General features: G+C 37.6%; 1 protein-coding gene across 1 annotated transcript in view; it reads left to right on the top strand.

Annotated features, from left to right (window-relative positions):
* The window catches only part of DNM3 (dynamin 3), a 523,181-nt gene that overhangs the window by 68,421 nt on the left and 434,512 nt on the right, over positions 1-20,248 (top strand). The window contains exon 2 of the mRNA XM_058540062.1: positions 15,159-15,232. Coding sequence (XP_058396045.1) covers positions 15,159-15,232 — 74 coding nt within the window. The remainder of the gene's footprint in view (positions 1-15,158; positions 15,233-20,248) is intronic.

Raw genomic sequence — 20,248 nt, 5'->3', positions numbered from 1 at the left:
AATATTGTTTGCTAATGTTAGAAGTCTTGTGTTAGAAATGCTACTTTCCATCAGTGAATCAAAAGATTTCTTTTTAACTTTTCTTCCTTCACTTTCAAATCTCAGTATTTTAATTTTCAATTGATTGGTGTTTATTTTCCTACCTGTATTGATATTAAATACTAACAATGAGGAAAAGTACATAATAATGAAAAAATAATTTATGCTCCATTATTTTAAAGTATCACAACAATAATTAATACATAACCCTGCATAGCCTGTCACACATTTAAATATTTTAGCATCTTAGTTTCTGAGGACAGAAATATTTAATAGATATTATCTCTGTAATATTCTCTAATATAATGTGGAGGAAGAGGGAGAATCCCCCTCTGCCCTTTCCCTTAAGGTTCTTATGGCTGGCCAAATAATTAACAAGACAGGTTAGCAGGAGAAAATAATACCAAGTTTAATAACATGTATACATGGGAGAAAGCAGGGACACTGCATTTCTCAACATGATAGCAGAAATTCTTGTCTTAAATATCATCTTCAGCTAAAGACAAAGGAGGATGTTGGAGGTGGGGGGAGTCAGTTACAGGAGATTACCACTAAAGCACAGTAAACAAGAGTAAGGTTATTATGCAGATTTAAGGCCTCACCTTCCACATTGATAAGTTTCTAGAAATGAGGTCATCCCCCCTCTCCCAATACAAAGAGTGAGATACCTTTATAAGGGAGATTTCCCTTATAAATGTAAATGTTTGTCTGGCAACTCCTTGCAGGGCAATCTAGAGAGACAGAATTTCCGATAAGATGGGCTTGTTGGTGCCTTTCCTATTGTAACATCTATTTTACATTATATTACAGCCGTCAGATAGAAGATCTGTTCCAGGAAGGAATTACTATGTCAAATTTCTTAGGCAGTTAGTGGGGGAGGTCAAATGTCCGTCAGAGAAAACAATCAAGGTAAAGAGATGTTTTTCAGGGTGGCCAAATCTTGATCTCCTACAGTAGTATATTCTCTAAATTTAAAATTTCCCGGTATGATCTTTCTTAAAAGTAAGAGACCCATATTCCAAGCTGTCTTTCATCTGCAATGCTCCAGTAATATCAAATTATTCAGCCCATCTCTTCCTGCCTGCCTTCCTTCCTGCCTGCCTTCCTATCTTCCTTCCTTCCCTCCTTCCTTGCTGCTTTCCTTTTTGTTTTTCTTCCCTCTAACTAAATTTTTGAGCACCTGCAACGTGCCATGCATGGTAGTGGGGAGAAAATAAAAGACATAGTCTTTGCCTTCACTGGACTTAAACTGGATACTAACATCCCCAGTTATGGAAGTGAAGACAGGAAGCCTTAAAATTGCTTAGGAACCAGGAGTGGGATGAAATTCTGTGTATCTTGATTTACTTCTGGCATCAGAGACTGATAGAATATTGGAAGTGACAGAGGCGTTGGAAGACATTAGTTCAGTCCTCACATTTTAAAGATGTAGAAGCTGAGTCTCTTATGGATTTAATGACATGTTGAAGTCACGGCTAGAACCTAAGCTGGTTTCTTGACCAGTGTGCTTTCTATACCACCTCCTCTTTCTTTATTGTGATACAGTCTGCCCAGAACTCATGTTGTCGTATACTTTTATGTGTGGTTTGTGCTGTTAAAGACCTCTTTTCACAACACACACACTGAACTATAGACTTGTACCATTATTGGGTCTGTTACTTGAAATTATAATTGGAACAATTAGAGATGCGTCAGTGGAAAGGCAATGAAAGAGGGCCATTAAGTGCTAATAAATGCTTCTCCTCATGGGAGTGGAGATCTTTTCTTTTCTAAGTATTTGAGCTCTTTTCACTTGTGCTTTTAAGTGGCTAGAAATAACACTTGCCACACGCTTGTGGAATACTCTAGATGCGAGGGGGTTCATTTCATTCTGTATTTGAATTGAGCACACTGTGGTTGGAATGTGTGTTGATTCTTTTGTTTAAGCTTTCATTCCATATTTTGCATTAACCTTTTCTCATGGAAGGCAGTAGAACAATAGTGAGAGCTCTTAGAAAATGAATCTTTTAGGTAGCTGATGACTTTCAAGGAAGCAGATGAAAAGGTTAAAGTTATAGGTGTTTATTTTGATATATTTTCCTTTCACACCACCCAAAACTCTAGATACAGTGTGACAAACTGGATCTAGTTTACCCTAAAGCCACATACCTATGGCTAACAAAAGATAATCCCTACTGTTGTTATGGAGATATATTAGCTTCTGAAAGAAATTTGGGTAAATAATTACATTTAGTAATAATAAATACATTTAGTACATAATAATAATAAAATAAGTACATTTAGTACACTTACAAATAATAAATACATTTAGTAATTTATTTAAAATTTCAGGATAACTTACTACTGTTTCTTCTAAAAATAATAATAATGTTGATGGTGATAAGGATGGCAGCTAACATTTTTTGACCACTTACGATATGCTAGGTATTACTATAAGTACTTTAATTTTCTTGTCTATGATTTCAAAATGCAAAATGCTCTGAAAACTAAATATTAATTTTGTAACTCATTTGGCAAAACCTATGTTGACCTAAACTCATTTACTGGCAAACTTGACCTGAGTGATGTGAGGCTTTATATAGTTTGTCTTTATCTTTGTTAGCATGAATATTCAGTTGTTTTGCTACTGTCAGGGAGGGAGAAATTCCCCTCCCTACCCTTCTTGAATTCGTATGGTTGGACTAATAATAAAATTGGCACAAAACCAGATTAACAGGAGAAAAAGCAATTTAATAGGTACACAGGGGAGATCATAAAAATAATAAAGCTCAGAGAGTGAACAAAGCAGGCAGTTTATATATCTTTTTACACAAAGAAGTAATATATTTGTGAGGATTTGGCAGGACAAAGAAACTTAGGTTTGGGTGCTTAATTAGTAAGGAATTTAAGCAGAGTTTGGGTTTGGGGTAGTAAATTAGTAAAGAAGTAACAAGATTTGTTTATATAGGCCTCTCGGCCCTGAATTCCCTAGCTCTGATGATAAGGATGCAGGAAAGAGCATCCTGTCTTTCATATGGGAGATTTATTTCCTGTTTTCAGGGGGAACAAAGAGAGGAGGGTCAAAATGCCCTTTTTGCATTGGCTGCTTCTCAGGTAACTTTAATTCAAAATAATCAATATGCCATTGTGGCATATTTTAGGGCAGTCTTCCCTGGGCCCCAACACTACAGAAATATCAGTGTGTTTGATTCCAGGGTGCTGCTTCAGGTTTCATTACACAGTATAGATTTCATGCATCATTTTACCTTTCTCAAATGAGAAAAAAAATGAGTTGCATATCACATTTGCCCACTGCAGATGAAGGATTGTGTTATCCCACCCTCCTCAATTTATGGATGAGGAAACTGAGCCAGTAAGTAGTGGATTATGAGTTCAAACCCAGGCATTTTACTGTTAGAATCTGTGCTATTAACCACCATGCTATACCACCTTTAAAAAGAAGTATTTAAAAGCGTTTCACAGAAACACATATTATATGAGTTATTTATCAATAAAACTCCAGTACAGATAGAGAACTTCAGATTTGAATAGAATACTCCATTAATATCTCTCTGTTCTATTTCCCTTGTTAAATACTATCTTAAACACTAATGGCCATTGATTTTTTAGTAGATTCTGCCAGTCTTGATTGTTTTGTCTTTAACCTAATGGTCTGTTCTCCTTCGGACTTACTAAATTTTTAAAAGCTTGTGTGCTTGTTTTTAAAGCATGCTGTTAGGTCTTAGGAGGAAGAGTAAACATTGCTGCAGAGCCAAATGATACTTTGAGGTGCTATCTACTCTAAATAAAGAAGGAAGCCACCAAGCAGTTTAGTACAACAGATAATTTGGACTGTAAACAAGATTGTCACCTTAGTCACACACAGTAGTTTACTGATTGTTGGTGGACATATAGTTTACATATTATTCTTGACATATACAAATGGGTAATATAGTCTAATGGGTGTACTTGGAGAAGTATAGATAGAGAAAGTAATTCTTAAGTTTAGTCATTAATATGCCTTCTTTAGTCAGCAGAATTTTTTTTGTGTGTGTGTGAGGAAGATCAGCCCTGAGCTAACATCCATGCTAATCCTCCTCTTTTTGCTGAGGAAGACCAGCTCTGAGCTAACATCTATTGCCAATCCTCCTCCTTTTTTTTTTCCCCCAAAGCCCCAGTAGATAGTTGTATGTCATAGTTGCACATCCTTCTAGTTGCTGTATGTGGGACGCAGCCTCAGCATGGCTGGAGAAGCGGTGCGTCGGTGCGCGCCCGGGATCTGAACCTGGGCCGCCAGTAGCGGAGCGTGCACACTTAACCGCTAAGCCATGGGGCCGGCCCAGCAGAATTTATTGAGTAGTAAGCAGGAATTTATTGAACTCTCTTATGTGCCTCCTCCAGCTACTTGAAGGACATTTTAGGACTTGGAGCTATTCAAATATTTTTCCTAAACTTTCATTGGAAATATAGTTTCAAGGGTAACTTTTTTTTTATTGAGATCATAATAGTTTATAACATTGTGAAATTTCAGTTGTACATTATTATTTGTCAGTTACCATATATATGTGCCCCTTTATCCCTTATGCCTACCCTCTATCCCCCTTCCCCTCTGCTAACCACTAATCTGTTCTCTTTGTCCATGTGTTTGTTTATCTTCCACATATGAGTGAAATCATATAGTGTGTGTCTTTCTCTGTCTGGCTTATTTTGCTTAACCTAATACTCTCAAGGTCCATTCATGTTGTTGCAAATGTTGCAAAAAACGATTTTGTCTTTTTATGGCTGAGTAGTGTTCCATTGTATATATATACCACATCTTCTTTATCCATTCATCAGTCGATGGGCACTTAGGTTGCTTCCACATCTTGGCTATTGTGAATAATGCTGCAGTGAACGTAGGAGTGCATAAATCTGTTTGAATTGTTGATTTCAAATTCTTTGGATAAATACTCAGTAGTGGGATAGCTGGATTGTGTGGTATTTCTATTTTTAAGTTTTTGAGAAATCGCCATACTGTTTTCCATAGTGGCTACACCAGTTTGCATTCCCACTAGCAGTGTATGAGGGTTTCATTTTCTCCGCATCCTCTCCAACATTTATTGTTTTTTGTCTTGGTACCTATGGCCATTCTAACACGTGTAAGGTGATATCTCATTGTAGTTTTGATTTGCATTTCCCTAATGATTACTGCTGTTGAATATCTTTTCATGTGCTTGTTGGCCATCTGTATATTTTCTTTGGAAAAATGTTCATATCCTCTGCTCATTTTTTGATTGGGTTGTTTGTTTTTTGGTTGTTGAGTTCTTTATATAGTTTGGAGATTAACCCCTTGTTGGATATATGATTTGCGAATATTTTCTTCCAGTTGGTGGGTTGTCTTTTCGTTTTGTTCCTGGTTTCCTTTGCTCAAGGGTAACTTTTAAGATAAGAAATGACTAAATATTTATCACGTGTGTGTATATGTATATATGTACATGTTCTAAATATATATGCGTGTATATATATCTAATATCTATTAGATATGAATTGAATGCTTTTCCTTCTTCCTTATTTCCTTGATCTTTAAAATTTCCATGGTCAGTGCTATAGGATCACAGAAAAAAGGTCAATTAAATAGACAAGAAAAAGACACTTTTCAGGTAAGAAAATAAAATAATAGACCACATACATGATACCTATCTCTTTAATTAGGAATGTTTGCGTATTTAGTTTTAGAAAATCACCCCTTAAAATTTATTTTCCCAATAAATTCAGTTTTAGTTCCTAGAATGCTGACTTTATTTGTTCACCAAGTCACCATTGAGCACCTTCTTTGTGCCAGGTGCTATGCCAAACACTGGCCTCACAGAAATGTGGTCTCTGTCCTCAGAGAACTTCTCTAGGGGAGTGGATGTGACTGGTACTCTGGAATAAAGAAGAGGAGCATCTAAACATCCTGGCGTGTCAGGAAATACTTCCCACAGGAGGCTGTGCCAGTATTCTATCTTTAAAGGTGAGATGAGTAAAGAAAGGTGCATTGGGGAAGGGCTTCCACAGTGGAGGAGTCCAACACCGAGGTCTGAAATTAGTGTGAAGTCCCTTGGGAACCAGATGTTCTGGGAATAAAAAGTTTGCCTGAGGGCTGGCCCGGTGGCGTAGCAGTTAAGTTCACGCAATCCGCTTCGGTGGCCCAGGGTTCCCTGGTTCGGATCCTGGGTGTGGACCTACACACCACTCATCAAGCCATGCTGAGGTGGCATCCCACATAGAGCAACTAGAAGGATGTACAATTATGGCATACAACTATCTATTGGGGCTTTGTGGAGAAAAGGAAAAAGGGGGAAGATTGGCAACAGATGTTAGCTCAGGGCCAATCTTCCTCAAAACAAACAAACAAGCAACAAAAAAACCTAGGTGTTGAGGCAAAACCCATAAAAAAATGCAGGAGTAATGTGTGAGGCTTTTAGAGTGTTAGGGAGGAGCTAGATCCAAGGATCTATTTAAATCTCTCCTTGATAATTAGAAAATCAGATTCCCATTCTTTTTAAATATATGGTGTGGCTATGGCTCTCTGTTCTGTTTTATTGGGGAAACCGACCTATACTTTTTTGGCTTCCAATTAAATACTTAACTTTTCTTCCACATCTTAGAAAAAGTGAAAACAGAAGAGCACAATATTGGCTAGGGAAGCTTACTTCTACTTTTATCCATGCTCTTCCCTTCCAGCCTCCTGCCAAGGCACTGGTAATGGACGTTCAGGACCAAGGACAGTAACCGGGCCATTCTCTAAGTCAGGCCTTAGTAGGGGAAGGGTGGAAGTGGGCTGCTTAGACCACTTCTAAATATATATGCGTGTATATATATCTAATATCTTCTTCCTTATTTCCTTGATCTTTAAAATTTCCATGGTCATTGGATACATGGTCTCTTGCCCTTGCTTCTGCTCACTGGGTATGGTCTTCCACACATGGGCTTTTCTTTGCCGCTGTAGTGTCAAAGTACAAAGGTCTGAGATTCAGGTATGGGCTTCATGGAAAAGGGGTGAGGGAAGCCTTTCAGCCTCTTTGGTACTAGATCTTAAGCCTGCCTCTTAACTAGGCCAAAGGGTTCCATATGGTCCAGCCCATGTTTTCAGGGTTGGAACTGTTTCCAGGGCTGGGAAGGGAATGTGTTGGGGTTTGAGGCAAAAGCCATCTAACCTTGTTCTTTGTACATGTGTCTCTTTTAGAAATCCTGCAGGAAGGGGTGGATGCCTGACAGGACTGAATGTTTAGCATCCTTGGTTTTCTTACTCCTGTTTTTGAGCACATATTCTCAAAGAGGGTGATCTTGCCCCCAATGGGACAAAAATTGATTCTTGAGGGGCAAAATATGTTATTGTTTTTATATATAAAGCACAGATGTATATACAGTTCTGATATACAGTATATCTATGTATTTAAGTTTAATGGGGAAAAATGTCTAAGAAGGTTCCTTAGGAGGGTGATAATAAAAAGAAGGTTGGGAAACACCGTTCTAAAGCATGGTGTTTCTCTCTCTTATTTTTTTCACTCTCTTTCTTAGGCAGTACAAGGCTGGTTCAGTGATTCATAATGCTGTTGTTATCCTAGACTCTTTGTCTTTTTTTGCTTTGTCATCCTTTGCCCGTAGCTTCTATCTTCAAGGTTGTCTTGTGGTTTAAGATGGTTGCTTTAGCTCCACTATTGTGTATAACTGAGAGTGAGAAGAAAGAAAAGGGAAGAGCAAAAGGTACACATATACTAAGTCAGACCCTTTTAAAGGAAATATCCTTGGTGTCACTCAACAACCTCTAATTACATATTAAACTGACTAAAATTTAGTCAGTGGACATTCCGTTTGCAGTGGAGGCTGGGAAATGTAGATTTATTTATTTGTCTATTTATTTATCTATTAAAGTTGGGCACGTTGCCATTCCCAACAAAACTTGGATTCTGTTAATAAGAAATAAGGGGGAAATGGATATCAGGCGGGCAACTAGCAGTCTCTTTTGTCATTCATTTGCATGGCAGCTACCCAGGATAAGGTATAATCTGTGATTTGGAATAGAGCAACAGCTAAGTGCCTTTGCTTTAAGCTGGGACTCATTAATCTGGTGCTTTAAAAGCTTGAACAAACTGGCTTTGTGAATAAGCAAATAAAATGGATTAAATATGAAGGCATTAAATTCTTAAGAGTGTTTCCTGGTGGGGAGCACATATGGTATTTGTAAACTGAGAACTGGCTTCTTCATTCAGTTTACAGATCTCTGACTCAGAAACTTTTGCATTTTGAGTGTTGCAGTGGGAACCATTAATTATTGATTAATTAGATTTAATGAAAACATATTGCTTAGAAATTATGAGTTTTATGAATAAAAGGTAAATATTGAAATTTCTTAGATGTTAGTAAAAAAAATAAAAACATTGTCTTTCCTGGAGTTGGATTTGTAACTGTTTTTCAAACAAAATGATGGTGGTATTTATTGAATACCTCAAATTATAGAGTAACCGATAGCAGCAAAATGTGATCTTTTACAAATCTGCAAGTGCTAATATTCTTACTACGTGCCAAGAATTTAGGGGAAAAAAGGAAACGGCAGTGGAAAATTTCCAATTAAATCTGCGGATTTTGGCATAATTACTTCCTTCAGCAATTAAAGTGGCATTGTAATGGTTGGCAAAGCTTCAGGATTAGGGCATACAAACACAAAGACATTTTAACAGCGCCATTGTGTTCAGTGTGTACAATATATGACCTCAGTGCTTCTTGGGGCAGAGGGTGGGTGGAATTTGGCAGTGACCTGTCTGTCTGCCTCTGTTTCTCTCTCTTTCCCTCCTTTCCCTCTTTCCTTCTCTTCCTATCTCTCTCTCTCTTTTAAATTGGGTTATCATTTTGAAGGACTGTGAGATAGTAATCCAACAAGGATTACTGAATAAAATTATACTTTCAAGATAATTTTTTAAAAAGATTCTTCTCTGTTTTTAAGGAATGATTTCTTTTAAGTGTATTGTCTGTTTTATTAAAAAAAATTGTTTTCTTCAAATTCTATTCCATGTCTTTAAATAGTCAGTAATATTGGCTCGTCTGATGTTCTATATTTTGTACTTTAGTGAATACTGTTGGGTCTTAAATGTTGATAATAAAAATATTAATTTAAATGACCTCAGCAAATTATTGGTAAATTGAAAGTGATCTTGCTTGTTCTTTCTGTCCATGTAAAACGCTACTTTGCTGTCTACCTGTTGGGGAATCAGATATGGGAATGTTTTCCTTCCATGTTATGAATATATGGGGCAATGAGAAATATTCCTGAGAGGGTAAGTAGAAAGTGTTAAAAACATTTAATACTTGGGCACTAAAGGAAACACTGGGGGGAATACAGGGGTGAGGGAGCAGACATGTAACTAGACCAGTGTGACAAGTGTGTGTTGAGAGCTCAGATAGAGGCATGTACAGGGGATTTCAAAGAAGGCTTTTGAGAGGAGATGACATGGAGCTGAGTGTTGAAGATTAAATAGGAGTGGGCTGGAGGGAGAAGTAGGGGGAGGGCATCCCATGAGGGAAGCATGGAGTGTGCCAAGGCATGGAGCCTGAGAGTGCAGGTACACACAGAGACCACACCAGAGGGCAGGGCTTTTTTTCTGCTTTGTTTATGGTTTGGATTTCATGCTAGACAATGGGAGTCATTTAATGATTTAGAGTCTGGAAATGATGTGATGGGACTTATGTCACTGTTGAGGATGGATTGGAGAGTGCTCAAATTGGGTGCAGGGAAATTAATTGGGAGATTATTGTGATAGTCTCTGTGACAGTTGGTGGCACCTGGAGTGGTGATTGAAATAGAGAAGAGAGGATGCATTTAAGGGATATTAAGAAGGTAGAATGAGCAGGACTTGGTGACAAATCTGGAGCATGAAGACAGAGGAAGTTGGAGAATGGATGATTCGCAGGTACTTGGCTTGTTTGGCTGACACGTGTGGATGCTGAGGATGTGTTTTATGATTGAGAGTGAAGGAGATGATAATGAGTTGAATTGTAGAGACTGGGTTTGAGACTTCTAAGTGGAGATGTCTAAGAGGCTAGTGTGACTTTGGGGACACCTCTGACTCTGGTATTTGGCTTACCTCTCTGGGGGCCCCTTCTCAATCTCTCAGTTATTCCCACTTCTTTCAGGTGCCCATTAAGTGTTGGTATTTTCTAGAGTCCATGTTCATCACTCTTCTTCACTAGATTCCTACTCATCTGTTCTCTTGCTTCAACTGCCTGCTCCATTGATGACTGTCAAATTATTATCTTCAGACAGGACATGTATCCTGAGTCCAGTTGCTCAGTCTATCTGTGTACTTGTCTTCATCTGGATTTTTCAGGCACCTAAAGATCAACATATCCAAATATGTTCCCTCATCTTGTTTCCCCATTTCTTTTACAAGCTAGCGTAGTCTAGTGATCGAGAGCACAGATGCTAGGGTTATACTCTCAAGCTTGAGTCCTAGATCTGTCACTTACTAGCTTTGTGACACTGAAAACATTACGTGACCTTTCTGTGCCTCAGTTTCTTCATCTATGAAGTGAGAATACCTCATAGGGTTATTATGAGGATCAATAAGAATGTGCCTGGCACATGGTAAACCCTATATAAATATCAGGTATAACCAGATCTTCCTACATTTCCTATATTGGTTAATGACACCACTATTTACCCAGTTACCCAGACCAGAAATGTGAGATTTATCCTAACTCCTTCATATCACTTCATTCCACATCAAAGTGATCAAGTCCTGTCGATTGTCAGTTCTCTCTGTTGTCTTCTCTCCACCTCCACTGTTACTGCCTTGGATTTAACCTTTATCATCTCCTTCCTCAGTGATCTAGACTGGTTAGTGACTAGTCTCCCTGTCTTTTCTTTCCCTTTTTCAACATCCTCTATATAGTCTCCCAGTGATTTGTCTGAAATACAAATCTGATCACTTAAAACTCTTTGGTGTCTTCCTGTTCTCTCAAGAGGAAACAAATACAAGTGAAGGCCTCCAAGGTCTGCTCCTGCTTCCTTCTCCAGACTCTTCACCTCGTTCTGACCTTTCCTTAGTATTTACAGTTCCTTAATGTTCTGTGTTACTTCAGTCTTCCATGTTTTTGTACGTCCCGATCCCCTGTGGAATGCTTCGTACCCCACGTCTCTTCTCTGAAATTGTTTGTGGCCCGTCCCCCAAGCAGAATAGATTATTCTCTGATCTGGGTCAGTGCTTCATCTTGTGTGGAGCTTAACCATAGTACCTGTCATGCTAATTGTAATCATGTGCATGTCATTCTTCTGTAAGACTAAGCTTATTTATCTTTGAATGAATCAGCTACATGAATTAACTTCTTGGAGAGTACGAGTTACGCCTCTCCTCTTCCATCAAGAGCAGATGCTAAACATTTATTTATTGAACAGATCATCTGGTTAATGATCATTTACATCTGTATTGAAGAAAACTGTCTCTGTGGTTACTTTATTTGCTGCTAAGTAGGAAGATTCTTCTTAGCTTTGTTGATACTGCAGGTGTGCTCTCCTTTTTTAGCCTTCCAAAGGTCAATTATTTCCTAGTGGAGCAATAATAATATTTCTTGAAATATTTCAAGAAACCATGAAAAAGCATTGACTTATTGCCTGACGACCAGCTGTTAAGACTGTGCAGATTAATGTGTTATTGAGTTGGGTTGGGAGAGAAGAAAGGCACTTGAGTTGTAGCTGCTATGTGGCAGAGAAGGAAGCACTCCTCCTGCCTTAAAACTGTGCAGTGCAACCATAAAGAAGGCATTCAGGCAGTAGAATGGAGTCAACTTAATAATGCTTAGTCTTCAGAGTACTCCTCTCACTCTTTACCTTGGAGGTCCATTTTGGAGGAAAATGGCATACAAATTTTCTTTTTATTTATATATATTAGACCATAAACAAAAAAATGTGTAGTTTAAATCCACAGTAATACTAAAGGCATAGTCATTATTTTTTCTGTAGTAATTTAGCAAAGTAATTTTCCTGTAAGGTGTACTTATGGGAGAACCAACCACTTATTATACAGAAAATAATAAAATTCAAATGGATGGTTGCACTCAATGGCTAATGAATTATTCATGATTGTTTGTGTCCATGCCTTGGCTTCATATTGATGGAGGCAAGAACAAGGAACCAAAATTTCCAAAGCAGTGCAACTGGTCAACACCAAGGGGACAATTCAGGTGCCGTCTGTGGCTCTTCATCTCCAAATTACATTTATGAAATGTTAAAATATCGTATGCAGAGGCTTTTTTTTTTAGATAAGAGAATGCTACAATATGAGGGAAAATACACTGTGGCTATATTGTAGCAATAATAAAAGTAATGGTACTACTTTTTTTCTATGGTGCTTGGGTTTTTAAAAAGTTGCCATATATTGCATTTCATTTGATCCATAGGATTATTTCAGTTTAGTAGCAAGAGAAACAGGTTTAGAGAGAATTTTGCCCACTCAGTGGCGGAGCTGAGGCTCAAAGCGAGGTTCTCTGTGTTTCCTTTGAGGTGTCACCCTTAGCTCTCCCAGCAGGAGTGTGCTGGGCATACAGTTCTCATGCTGCTGGATCATCAGAATGACATGAATCTTTAGGATGCCAAATTAGCTACTCACTCCTCAGAAGAGAGAAATTTCTCTCTAGTGCTTTTTTGCACTTCAGAGACTCTTATCAGGAGAGACTTCCAAATAGCAGGATTTCGTTACAAATTCTTTTGACTTTTGGTGAGAATATATGTCTTGAGATAGGACTGTGAGAGCCACGAAGGGGGCCAGTAAGTGTGAGTTAGTAAGAAGGGGGTTGGATACCTGAATCCATTTATCACTCTTAATGCAAAGTTCTGTTTACTTAGTAAAAAAGTAGAGAAAATATTTAGATATATCTGTGGGCTTACTTTTCAGCCAAACACATGATGATTATTTGCTATTCAAAATGTTTGCTGTATTCCGTTTTACTTTAATAATGTTCAAAGGGATTGTTACTAAATCTACATTATAAATATATGGTCATAGCATGGGCCGAAACAGATCCCAGCATGAAGATATTAAGTAACTAAACGTTCTTTCTTGATTCTTCTTTCCTTCCTTTTGCTCTACCTCTTTTTTTTTTTGAAGGAAATATTTTATTGATTTGTTAAATGGCATTATTCAGACATTTAAGACCTATGTATTTCTCTTTGGCTTCTATACATCCTAAAACCTTATTCATGCTCCTAAAAGTTCTAACAGATGCCCTCCAGCTCTTTGCTCTGAAGTTTTGTTTTGTTTTCCTTTTATCCAATTGATTCTCAAATGAACTTCTTCCTTTTGGTTCTAGGCACAGAATAGATGCTCTGCTTGCTTTGATTAAATTTTCAATGATTATTGAAACCATCCAAACTAGCAAACATTCTAATATAGTTATTGGAGAACATTAAAAGAGTATTTAATTATATGTATTCAGATATGAAGGAGAGTATTGGTTTCTCTCTCTTCTGAACTCCAGTAGTTTATCTGTTTCCTTCTTTAATGGTTTTCTATGTGCATGTCTTTATCTTCCCTTGAGATTTCAGACTCCTGGTGTCTATCTAGTGCAAGACCATGCCCACACATCTCCCTAGCACTTCTTAGTTTCTCAGTGATTTTTTTTTGATGAATAAATAATATTAGTTATTAAAGTGGCATTTTTTAGAGCAAATACAAGTCTGTAGTTTCATTATTCTCTATTTTAGTCACTTACAGTGACATTCCAAATGAAACTTTGCCCTTGGAATTAAGGGATAAAATCATTAACTTAGTTAAGAGGCTGTTCAGTATTATTTCCTCTTTCAGAATTTACAGTAGCACTTGCAAAATAAATTAGTGGTAGTAGGAGAAATCTTGCTTAATTTTTTTCTCTCTAACTCTCCATTCTAAAGTATCAGTGGAGCTAAAGGCTTGGGTTTTGCTGCGTTCTCGCTGGCCTTTACCTATTTCATAAGCTGCTGTTCATTGAAATCCCATCTGTGTTGAAGCTCTGTTCTGCCAAATTGCCTACAAAACTCCTGGAGCACCCCATGCTAATTGTTGAGTAACGTATCCCGATTTGAGGCCCGTGTTCTCACGTTGTGGTGAGCATCGGAACCTGGAGCTTGTTAAGAGTGCAGACGCTGCACACTTTCCCCTGCACGTTCTGAGTCTGTGGGTTCAGGATGGGTCCTAGCCGTCTGTGGTTATAACACTTGCTAGTGGTCCCAGAGTGACTTTTTCAGAAACACTGCCATTGAGTCAAAAATTTATTTGGAATGGAATTCTGTGATTTTTAAAATGATGATTCTTCTAAAAGTCAAGATGCATTCTAAATGCTTTTAAAAACTTATAGGTACATTTATAAATTCTTTGACACTGCCAAATCAGTACTGATTTATGTGGCATTACAGATGTAATCATAAAATACTTTCATTGCTGCGGTTTTATTGGTCTAGTGTATATTAACATGCCATTTTAAACACAGTCTTTATTTAAAAACTCCCTTTTTAATAAACTCGCATCTATCAGGAATGAGAACAAACAAAACTCAAATTGCAATATTTTTTCTGCTGCTAATTTCTACATACACGATATTTACCTCTATTTAATCCTACATATTATGTGTGACTTTTTATTGGAGAAAAAGTTCAGGATATTTTGAAGATACAATCTAATGTGCCTTTATTACTGCTAATAATGGTCAGTATTTGATGGTGCTAATATTGATCTTGAAGTTGGATAGAGTACTGAATTTTTTATTTACCAAAAAGAGTTTAAGGATTAATTTCTGTATCAAATGTTTTTATAAATGCTGATGCTCTGAAAATAAAAATGAATTGACAATACATAGTAATTTAATGCAAACTTCTATTAATTTCAGCTAAATGAATGAATGATATATTCCAATGAGGTTATTATGATAATACACATGGATTAATATTCAATATAAAGGGCCTTCCTCTCTCTCTCTTTTTTTTTTCACTTTGCAAGTACTTCTTATATAAGATGGGTGAGTCTAGCATTCTTTAGACAAGTGATGTATGGAAAGGTTGGCAACTAGGAGAATTACTGTGGAACTTGACAGAAATTTATAGGTGATCAAGATTCCTTAAAATGCCCTAATCTATTATTTCTTTTTTTTTTTAGGGACTTTCTCCCTCGAGGATCAGGCATTGTAACGAGACGACCTCTTGTGCTGCAGCTTGTTACTTCCAAAGCAGGTAATGAATGAGGATGTTTGCCACATGGATGGGCATATCCCATGGCACCTGTTGCCTCCATTCCTGGGTGTGAGGTGTAGCAACAGAAATGTTTTTATGATCACTCTGCTGCGGATAGCTGCCTAATTTCTCTCCAATGCTCCCTTCTTCATTGTTCTTTTAATTCATTTGATTATAGTAAAGGGAAAGCCTCATTTGCCTACAGATTTTTTAACATCTACTATTTTTTATGCCTAGAAAATATTATTGTCTCATTGTAATCCAGCTATGTAATTGTAAAGTACAGCATAACCACTAATATTCCTTTGGTATACTTCCTTGTTGTATATGTGTGTGTGTTTGGGAATTTTTAAGTAACAAAATTCAACATCCGTTTAATGTCTGTATGCATATGTATAGTGTATATATTTCTATATCTATATTTATATCCATATCTGTATCTACTTCTAATATGCTGTGCTTGTCCTTCCTGACACCGTGATAACTAGATAGGCAAATGAGCTTTTTTTTCCTTCTTTTTTTTTTTGTAAGGAAGATCAGCCCTGAGCTAACATCCATGCCAATCCTCCTCTCTTTTTGCTGAGGAAGACTGGCTCTGAGCTAACATCTATTGCCAATCCTCCGCCTTTTTTTTCCCTTTTCCTCCCCAAAGCCCCAGTAGATAGTTGTATGTCATAGTTGCACATCCTTCTAGTTGCTGAATGTGGGACACCGCCTCAGCATGGCTGGACAAGCAGTGCGTCGGTGCGCGCCTGGGATCCGAACCCGGGCTGCCAGTAGCAGAGCGCGCGCGCTTAACCGCTAAGCCACGGGGCCGGCCTCTCATTTTTATTTCTTAGCAACTGGTGTGTTGAAGTTTTTTCATGTTTATTTGGTGTTTGTATTTCTTCTCTTGTGAATTGGCTGTTTTTATCTTTCCCCATTTTTTTGAAAATTTTACTACTTTTTCTTATCCATTGCTTTGAATGCTTAAGATTTAAGCACTCATAAAAATCACGCCTCATAATTTGCAAAAACCGAGGTCATGAAGGTATACCCCTATGTTTTCTTCTAAGAATTTTATAATTTTATTCTTACATTTAGGTCTTGGATCTATTTTGAGTTAATTTTTGTATACGGTATGAGGTAAGAGTCCAACTTTATTTTCTACATGTGGATATTCACTTTTCTCAGCACCATTTGTTGAAAAGGCTATTCTTTCTCCATTGTATGTTTTTGGCACCGTTGTTGAAAATCAGTTGGCCATAGATATATGGGTTTATTTCTGACTCTCAATTCTATTTAGTTGATCTATATGTCTATATTTATGCCAGTTTCGTACTGTCTTAATTACCCTTGCTTTGTAGTAAGTTTTGAAGTTGGAAAGTATGAGTCCTTCTACTTTGTTCTTCTTTTTCAAGATTGTTTTGGCTATCCTGAGTCCTTTGTAATTCTACATGAATTTGAGAATCAGTTTGTTTCATTCTCGGAATATAAGATTGGTTCAACATCTGAAAATCAAGTAATATAATGTATCATATCAGTAGAATGAAAAACAAAAGTCACAGGATCATTTCAATAGATTCAGAAAAAGCATTTGAAAAAATCCCACACCCTACCATGAAATGCTCAACAGACTAGGAATAGATGAGCACTTTCTCAGCCTGATAAAGGGCATGTATGAAAACCCGACAACTAGCATCATACCAAATGGTGAAAGACTGAATGCTTTCCCTCTAAGATCGGGAACAAGACAAGGATGTCCACTCTTGCCACTTCTATTCAACATTGCACTGGAGGCTCTAGCCAGGGTAACTGGGCAAGAGAAAGAAATAAAAGGCATCCGTTGGAAAGGATGGAGTAAAATTATTTCTATTTGCAGATGTTATGATCAAGTACACAGAAATTCTCTAGGAATCCACTGAAAAACTATTAGAACTAATAAATGAGTTCAGCAAGGTTGCAGGATACAAGATCAAGGGGCACATATGTATGGTGACAGAAAAAAACTAGACTATAGGTGGTGAACATGATGCAGTCTATATAGAAACTGACATATAATAATGTACACCTGAAATTTACACGTTATAAGCCAATATGACCTCAATAAAATAATTAAATAAAAACAAGATACAAAAATCAATTGTATTTTTTTCACAATCAAAAAATGAAAGAAAACAATTCCATTTACAATAGCATCAAAAGAATACACTACTGAGCCAGCTCTGATGGCCTAGAGGTTAAAGTTTGGCGCTGGTCACTTCCCTGGCCCCAATTCATTTCCTGGTTATGGAGCCATACCACCTGTCTGTCAGTTGGCATGCTGTGGTGGCGGCTCACACAGAAGAACTAGAACAACTTACAACTAGGATATACAACTATGTACTAGGGCTTTGGGGAGAGAAAGAAAAAAGAGGAAGATTGGCAACAGACGTTAGCTCAGGGCGAACTTTCCCTGCAAAAAAAAAAAAAAGAGAAGAAGAAAGAATACACTACTTAGAAATAAATTTAACAAAAGAAGAATAAAACTTATGTTCTGAAAACTACAAAGCACTGTTGAAAGAGATTAAAGAATATCTAAATAATTGGAAAAACATCCCATGTTCACTGATTGGAAATCTTTAATGTTAAGATGGCAGTGCTTTCCAAACTGACCACAGATTCAATGCAATCCATATCAGAATCTCACCTGACTTTTTTTGTAGAAATTGCAGATTTTTTAACCATTTTTTTTCTGTGAGGAAGATTAGCCTGAGCTAACATCTGTTGCCAATCCTCCTCTTTTTGCTGAGGAAGATCGTCCCTGGGCCAAACACCTGTGCCCATCCTCCTCTACCTTATATGGGACGCCGCCACAGCATGGCCTGATAAGTGACACATGGGTCCCCGCCTGGGATCTGAACCCGCGAACCCCAGGCCTCCGAAGCGGAGCATGCGAACTTAACCCCTACGCCACTGGGCTGGCCCCATTAACTATTTTTTAATGTTAAAAAAATCTGTACTAAGTTTGATCCAAAGAAATGGACTCAAATGCTGTCATTTGAAAACAGTAAATTCCTTACAAATCTACGCGCACCAGCCACTATTCTAAGCTCTGGAGATAGAGCAGTGAGTAGGACTAAGTCGCGGCCCTTCTGGTGATTTATATTCTGGTTATATTATTTCTAATGTATAGAACTTTCACTCTTTATGGTTATAAAATTTATACATTTAAGTTTAATAAAAAGTAACTATTTAGGACAATTTTCTTCCCTTTCCTACTTTAGTTTTTAACATTTTGTTCTTATCTGGAATTTATTTTCACGTATGCCAAAATAATTTTTTTCTCAAATAGTCTCATTTATCCTATATTACATTCTAACTGCAATCTAGTTCTGAATATTGTTTCTGTTTTATTGTGCCAATTCCACGAAGCCTTTTATGGCTTTATAATTTGCTTTGATATCTGTCAGAGCTGTAGTCCTTCTCCCATTACTTATTTTTACGGAGGAATTCTTTTCTATTTGTGTGGCAAAGTTTAGAATAATTTTGTAAAGGCAAAACTATTGCCACTAGAATTATTTTAACTTCATTAGATTCATTAGAGAATAATCAATACCTTTAAAATATTCCTTATTTTTTCCAATCCGGGGACCATGCTATCTCCTTTCATTTGCTCAAATCATCTCTGTATCTCTTAGTAAAATTCTTGATGGTTTTTATGTCACATCCATGCATTTCTAGTTAGGGTATTCATATTTATTTTTTGTTGTTCTTGTGGTTTTAATAGAGTTTTTTTCATTATATTTTCTGACTCCTCATTGCTGATCTATGTAATAGCTGCTATTTTTAATTTTAATTTTTAAATTAGTCATCTTACTCTGCATTTGACAGATCAAAATATTTTTAATTGATTCTCTTGGGTATTTCAGTTATAAAGTCATTTCATCTGCATTTCTTAATTTATTCAACAAATACCATGCAAATACTGGGATGGCCGAGAAAAGAGACTTATTGACCAGAATATTAAAAAGCTCCATCACAGTGGGGGCTTTTTGGAGAGAACTGACAAGGGAAAAATACTTTTCCACCTTGAGCTCCTTTGAGAAGGTGCATCACATGCTTCTTCCTATGCCCTTTTGTCAACAGTCTCCCAGTCTTGTCCCTTCTAAGCCCCTGACCGTTCTTTCGTTACTTCCCATTAATCAGCGAGGATCATCCCTCACACCCCACTTCTCTGTTCATGCAAAGTGGACTAGAAATTCTTCCCCAGGGAAAACTTACTGACCTCACAATCCTTCAGGGACCCCCAAAATGGGGCTTTCACATTGCATCACTCTACTCTGGATGATGCCAGCTGAGAACTAGGCTCAGTTTTTTTTTTCACCCTAAGGGAACTGTTCACAGGTGTAACTACAGGCTTGGGTTGATGGAGGGCTGACAAAATGGCGGAGAGAAGCAAGCTGGGGTATATGTCACTGCTCATACAATTTACTTGTGCCTTCAGGTCCTAATTGGGATGCGTTCCATAAACACTACTTTCTCTTGATGGATTCGTTCGTTCAACCAATGTTTATTGAGTGATTGCTGTGTACCAGGCAAACGTCCCTGTCATCGTAGAGCTTACGTTCTAGTGGGGGAGAGGCCAACAATAAGCAAAACAAACACCCAGAATGTTAGTGATGAAGAAAGTGAGTCTTCAAGCCATGCTGATATTTGTGTGGGCAGAGGGAAGTTAGAAGATTCTAAGATGGAAGCTGCTTATGTGTTTGAAGTTTAACAAGGGAGCTAGTAGGGCTGGAGGTGGAGTGAGTGAGGCCGGGTAGTAGGAGACGGGCTAAAGAGAGACAGTGTTGCTGAAACAGGAAAACAGCTGACTGGGTAGGGTCTTGTGGGTCAGGGACCTTGAAAGGGAAATGGCAGGAAGATTAGAGCCTTAAAGTATGTGCTGGTGAATGTAAGAGAAAGAAATGATAGAGTGAGTCAGGGATTGGAGAGGGGGTTAGGATGTTCCTTTACTCATAAGGAGGATGAAGGGACACCTCTTCTATTGCAGCC

This window comes from Diceros bicornis, chromosome 4, assembly GCF_020826845.1.
Source record: "Diceros bicornis minor isolate mBicDic1 chromosome 4, mDicBic1.mat.cur, whole genome shotgun sequence".
In the NCBI taxonomy this organism is placed as follows: Eukaryota; Metazoa; Chordata; class Mammalia; order Perissodactyla; family Rhinocerotidae; genus Diceros; species Diceros bicornis.
This window is presented reverse-complemented; position numbering and strand designations above follow the sequence as displayed.